The 7042-nt window shown below is 39.0% G+C and overlaps 1 protein-coding gene across 1 annotated transcript in view; it reads right to left on the bottom strand.

Annotated features, from left to right (window-relative positions):
* Positions 1-246: 246 nt before the first annotated feature.
* LOC103513344 (adenylate kinase 7-like) overlaps positions 247-7042 on the bottom strand; it is an 11689-nt gene continuing 4893 nt past the window's right edge. Inside the window, exon 7 of the mRNA XM_026826568.1 lies at positions 247-516. Within this exon, the coding sequence (XP_026682369.1) occupies positions 266-516 (251 nt within the window). The 3' untranslated portion in view covers positions 247-265. The remainder of the gene's footprint in view (positions 517-7042) is intronic.

Genomic DNA, 7042 nt, shown 5'->3' with positions numbered 1-7042 from the left:
GTGGTAGCGCCTGTAGTAAACCATTGGAGATCTAAGATGGCGCCTTCCCTAACCACCGAAGATCAAGGTCTCAGTTTTTTCAGAGGGAAATATGTAGGTAGTTTATTGTATGTATGTATGTTGCAAATGTCGGGATCTTTGACTATTAGGCCATTTTTCCTCTCACATCCCAATATTTCCCTACGATGTCATTGCTGGCTTCCAAGGCAGGACAGAAGTTTAATTGTTCGCATTGTACTACCGATTCCGAAAGGAAAATACGCCTCTACCTGAACAGCTGATAATCCTTGACGAAATGTCGTATCCATCTGTTTTCTCCAACCTCTTCGTTCTCATTTTCACTCATATCGTCACTCAGGAAGAACAAGTGTGTCGAGCTAGGAGCAAACAGTCCCAACCGATCGTCCATCTCATGTAGGGACTGTTTGGGACTGAACAGTTCGGGATGGTCACTCATGAATGCTATGAATCGGGACAGAGCCCAGTCTTGGCTTGCTTCTAGACTGATGACGAGATCTGAGGGAAGATATAGGGTAATCATGGTTGAGGTATACATAGAATAGATATTAGAGCATACCTTGTAGGGTATTCATGGTTGAGGTATATAATAGATATACATAGAACATATGTACATACCTAGTTTATCCTGCTCGAATGAGAAGCCATCGGAATCTCATCACTCTCATCAGCATACAACAGCGGTTTGGTAAGTTGCCACGGAAGAAGGTTTGAGATCACAACGATGTTTTGAGAGTGTGGGGTCAACGCTGGATCGATCTTATAGTTGGGGAGCATGCTTGCTACGATGGATCGAATGAGGGACAAATCGGATTGGTTGTTTGAGGTGAAGGTGTCGAAAATGATGATGCCGCAGGTTTGAATTAGATGAGAGTCGCAGAGTTGAACGATTGTGACGTTGTCCAAGTAGGATTTCTGGAAATAATGTCCGAATTTCATTAGACGAAAGTAGGATGGAAGAAATTTTAGCATAAAGAGTAATACTTACAAATTACGTTATTGTTTTCTACAATTATTATAGAAAATGAATAACACCACTTTAATCTTTTTAGACCAAATATAGCGGAAAATGTTTGAACTAAAACTTCCTCCAATAAAATTGATTTTGGTATTCCCGGTAGTTGTCCTAGGATCTTTTGAACCAAGGTCAATGGCATATTTCAAGGTCATCTGATCTCTACTTACCCTAGAATCTTTTGTACCAAGGTCAATGGGGTATTTCAAGGTCATCTGATCTCTACTTACCCTAGGATCTTTTCTAGCAAGGTCCTCCGGATATTTCAAGGTCATCTGATCTCTACTTACCCTAGGATCTTTTCTAGCAAGGTCTTCCGGATGTTTCAAGGACGTGTATATTTCGAACGGTTTCTCTTCAGTAACATCTCCACCCTCACATCTTTTGTACCAAGGTCAATGGGATATTTCAAGGTCATCTGATCTCTACTTACCCTAGGATCTTTTCTAGCAAGGTCCTCCGGATGTTTCAAGGACGTGTATATTTCGAACGGTTTCTCTTCAGTAACATCCCCACCCTCACCCTCCGCTTCTGTCTCTTGTTCAATCTCGTCAGCTTTCTCTTCATTCTCAGCTTTCAGTTCTTCGTTTCTCTTCAACTCCCGGAATAACGTGTAGAGGAATTTCTTTCTCTCCTTGTTTGACTTGAGGGATAACGCGTGCTCGTAATCTTTGTTGCTCAACAGATCTGGAAGTACCGAAGAACAGGTAGGTTGAAATGATAAAGATATAAGATAAAGATAAACACACAAATAGTGAAGAAGTATATGTTTATCATTTCAACCTACCTAGTCAAGATGGACCTTCACAAAGTTACAGAATCTTCAATCTATCATACCGAAGAACATTAAAATCAAACTTTGAGCCAGCCTAGTTAGCTTGGTTAGTAGCACGTCTGCCTTGTAAGCGATGGGCCGCGGGTTCGATTCCCGCCCAGGGAGGATTTTACCCTGAAGAGATAGATAATGTTCGTTCTCGGAAAGGCTGTCATTCTCCTATCCTGTCTTCCTTCTCTCTTCGATTTCGGGACGATAAGACCTGGAAAAATCTACACTGCTTCTTGATAGTTATATAGTGACGTTAAACCCTTTCAAAAAATCTGCCTACTCACCCATCCGGAACTCTCCAAACATCTGATACTCCCAGAACGCAGTGTTGTCATCCGGCCGCACATTCTCCGGCTTCACGAATCCGGCAAACACCTCATCCGGAACCACATAGACCTGTTCGGTCGCTTCTTCTTCTTCTCCTTGGTAGCTACTGGCGTCCAGAGAGTGTTGGGAGAGGCTGGGAGCTTCGACAGGTGAGGGTGGGCGAGATCGGGCGAGTACTGCTATGGCCTTGAACAGCTGAGGGCAAATTGAAGTTTATTTATTTTTTTATCAAGTTTCCATTTATTATTTTTACAACATCAGAACATACAAAATTCATATAAACGGTATATACCCATCCGTAAAAGCAGAGCTTGTGCCATGGATGGGGAAAAGTTGAAATTGATAAAGTAACAAGTTGAAATCTCTAAAGGTGTGTCCAAACATAGTGGACCGGCTGTCGATCAACGAGGTGAATCTATGTTGTCGAAGCAGTGAGGACGGTTCAGTCGACATCGATCGACGGCCGGTCTGTGTGTGGACACACCTTAGGACCTGTCCAGAAGCGATTACTGAAGGCCATACAGTCAGCCTATTAAGTTTGGAGGATAGCGCGTCTACCTTGTAAACGCAAGATCCGGTTAGATTCCCGTCTGCGGCCAACTTTATTCTAAACAGGTAAGGTTCGTTCTCGGAACGGCTGACTTCTCCTGTCCTGATTTTCTCTTCTTTTTTTTTTATTTTTTCCCCCTTCTCGTTAAATCGGCCCTGCCTCTCTTTCTATAAAAATCCTTATCCTTTCCCCCCCCCCCTTCTCCTTAAATCGGTCCTGTCTCTCTTCCTAAATCTTGTTTATCCATGCCTGCATGTAAATGTACCTAGATGTATAAAATGTTACTCATAGTTACTATTTGAACCATTGCGTACCCCCAAAAAGCCCTCTCTGAGGCTTCGTTATAGGGACAAACAGCCCTAAAACCTACCCTACTTTCACTTTTGAACCTATTCTAATTTTTAAGATCTGTGTTTCATGTCAAATTTTACGCCTTGATTTTTTACTGGAATGTCTGCAATTCTTATTGCTCCATTTCCAATGGTCCACAAATTACCAATTGTACACAAATTTAGAGCATTATCCTTAGACTGAGTTTCACACTCACTTTTGGCTCGTTCAAAACTTGGCCGGACGTACCATTTTCGTTGTAAATATTCAACCATACGTTTATGTATCCTCTTAAAGTATTAACTACGCTTAGAAAATAAAATACTTTTAGGATTAAGTTACTTTTTTATAACTGTTATTACTTTCTATTACTAAAGTAATGAGAAAGTACTTTCTATTACTAAAGTAATTAGAAAGTAGGTATTGTTCTGCTTAAGAATCAAAATTCTGTGTCAATGCAAACGGAATTATTTTCTACAAGAAATAAACCAAATTTTTAAATTACCTGTCGATTTTTTTTTACAACTCTAGGTAGATTATGTTTTATTTTTGTCGTGCGATATTTTCCTTTTCGGGAAACTGACTACTGACCACTGGAAAAATCGATATTGAATTCTAAGGGTACCCCCCGTAAGTAAATATTGGTTAAACTATCGGGCAGTGGCCAGTTTTTCTTGGTCCATTTGATGGTTCTCCATTAATTATGCGCAAGATAATAGTGTGTTTACAGTTTTAATATTTTTTTTCAAGAATCGGAGATTTTTATTTTTTACCACCGAAAAATTAAACCCAGGTAAGTGGAAAGAAACGTCCACAGTATGATTACACGATGTCGTTTGGAATCCATGCTTTAGAGACCATGGAGCGTTGACTCAAAGGTTTGGCTGGACCATTTGGGCAAGACATTGTATCACGGGAGAATCCCGTTCCAAACATTTTCTTCGCCAAAAGATAGGTCTATACGGCATGCATTTTAGTGTCCCTACCGGAGGTGAGAAATTTGGTAATTATGCAGAAGTCACGTCCGTGGAAAAGAAAATGAGCAGTGACCAGTGTTATTGTAGGGTTAGGTTGAACACAAAAAGGAATTTTCCAAATGAGCAGTGACCAGTGTTAGGTTAGGGTTAGGTTAAACGCACAATACCTACTTATTAATTCAACATTTTCATATTATCTATTTTATATATATCTACGTATATGTCATTCAATTTCATACATTCATTCTACATTACTCGTATGCTATGCCTACCTACTTTTGATATAGGTAGTGGTTTGGTCCCAATACCTTTTTCCTCCGATTAATTTAAGACTAAGCCCAGTTTTTTCTTCATAATTGTAATTTACATTACTCTCCTTCCTATAGAATAAGGAAAAATGGTAACAAGCAACTAAATGTTCTTTAACTCCTGGTCAAGAGGTACATATGCAAGTGGACTTTTCAAGTAATCTGCGAATAAGTTTGAATAGGTAACTAAACTAAATTGGAAAGCATTGTGTCCCTTTTCTATAGGAAAATACACATCCTACTATACATACTACACGTAATGGATAGTCTAATAATCTAATTCATACACTAGAAATTTGCTGATCTAGAAAATAGAAGGAAAGTGCACAATAATCTGAGAAAAAAAAATATGAAATAAAAAATCTGTTATATTTAAATTTATCAATTACCATACGATACAAAAGCAAAACGAACATCTTTATTCTATTCAGTCAAAAGATGAATTGAATAATCTTTCCTTGATCATTGTTGTACAGTTGTTGAATAGGTAAATTCTTCATTTTCTGTTACATGTTTACCCACAATACCTACTTATTAATTCAACATTTTCATATTATCTATTTTCTATTTTATATATACGTATATATGTGTCATTCAATTTCATACATTCATTCTACATTACTCGTATGCCATACCTACCTACTTTTGATATATGTAGGTAGTGGTTTGGTCCCAATACCTTTTTCCTCCGATTAATTTAAGACTAAGCCCAGTTTTTTCTTCATAATTGTAAATTACATTACTTTCCTTCCTATACCTATAGAATAAGGAAAGTAAAAATGGTAACAAGCAACTAAATGTTCTTTAACTTCTGGCCAAGAGATACATATGCAAGTGGACTTTTCAAGTAATCTGCGAATAAGTTTGAAAAGGTAACTAGTTGGTTGTGTCACTTACATGCATGTTACTTGCCACTTGCACATGCAACTTGATCCGTGTGAATAATCATAATAGTGCTTAATTATACTGCCTTTACTCTAGTAGTAGGCTACTACTATTATTGCGGTCAGATTCTCAAAATTATATTGAAGATGAAATTCCATACCTCGGATGCAACTTGATCCGTGTGAATAATCATAATAGTGCTTAATTATACTGCCTTTACTCTAGTAGTAGGCTACTACTATTATTGCGGTCAAATTCTCAAATTATATTGAGGATGAAATTCCATACCTCGACTGGAATTGAACCCACGCCCTCCTGTTTATCAGGCGAGCGTCTTGACCACTACACCACCGAGGCAGGAGATAAAGAAGAATAAGGCGGAGAGGAAAAACGAAGTCAAATAAAAGCATGTAAAAAAATACAAAATCAAACTGTTTATTAATTCTCTTCTCTCAAAGTTCCAACCAGAAGGCTTGTTCTTGCTGTCCAGCGGCTTTCAGTTCCTCATGTTGTCTCTTGAACTTCGCCTTGATCTCATTTAGTACTGTTTATTAATTCTCTTCTCTCAAAGTTCCAACCAGAAGGCTTGTTCTTGCTGTCCAGCGGCTTTCAGTTCCTCATGTTGTCTCTTAAACTTCGCCTTGATCTCATTTAGCAAAGTCCACTGTGCTAACCACTACACCACTGAGGTTGGTTATTACGTAAATAATAATAAAATATGGTATTATTGTTAATATCTAGATTCCTATTAGACACCCACGCCTGAGAAAGCCTAAGAGAGAGGCAGAACTCGAGTCGGTGTCGGAAAATCCCTAAAAACCCTGGTCATATGAAATAAGGTAAGCAAGCTCCGTGGCCGAGTAGGTGGAGTAGCAACCAGCGGCAGCATTACCAGTGTAAAAAGATTATCGAAATGTGGAAATTGACTGCAAAGGAGAATCTTAGTAGTGCTGTGATATCCACAAGAGTTGTGAAAAAGCTCTGCTTTACCACATATGATTTATGATTTGATTGATTTGTCCGCTATACGAAGATTTCACTGTAGAAGTTGGGAACATGGCGAAAGAGCTTCTAGACAAGCTTGGAACTTTTCAAAGTCCAAAGCCTCTTGTTCTCTCTCTTTGTCCAGCTGTCTGCGGTAATCTTCCCCTGTGAAATATCGGAAAATAAGAATTGAACTTCAAGAATCAAAAAGACGAAGTATGCTTGTTTGACGGAAAGAGGTCATTTATTTCAACCCTTCGCTGTGAAGACCATACCGGATGTTATCCTGATGGGATAATGTTCGTTCTCGGAACGGCTGGCTTTCTCCTATCCTGTCTTCCTTCCCTCTTCGATTTCGGGACGATAACAATCTTCAGAAAAAATTACTGGGTAAAGTCGTTCCAGGAATATAATAAATTTGTGTTGTTCGAATGGATAAAGTACCGACTGGAAGTACGGTCCTGAGAACATAACCATAATTACAATCTAAGATTGCAAATATTAAGTACTATGTGTTATGTTCGTAAGTTTGTTTCCCGCTTTGAATAAATAACGGGCCCCGTTAGAGATGGTGACTTAGGGATAGATGTTAGACGTCTGTCTTGCCTGCGAATAGGGCGCCCTAAGAGAGTTAAGAAGTTACTTAGCTGTAAAAAGAGGGGTGGCCGACAGTTACACCCTTCCTTCTCGGGCTATCTCTGTAAAAAGCGTTTTGTAGGAGCCGGCTAAAAACCTTTCGGTCGACAGGGAAGAATCCATACAAGACTTTCAAAGGATTCAAAAAAATTCTCCAAACTGTCTCCCTTGACATTGACGATTCCA

Source organism: Diaphorina citri, unplaced genomic scaffold (genome assembly GCF_000475195.1).
Source record: "Diaphorina citri unplaced genomic scaffold, Diaci psyllid genome assembly version 1.1 scaffold960, whole genome shotgun sequence".
In the NCBI taxonomy this organism is placed as follows: Eukaryota; Metazoa; Arthropoda; class Insecta; order Hemiptera; family Psyllidae; genus Diaphorina; species Diaphorina citri.
The sequence above is the reverse complement of the archived record's forward strand: the minus strand, read 5'-3'. Positions and strand labels throughout refer to the sequence as shown.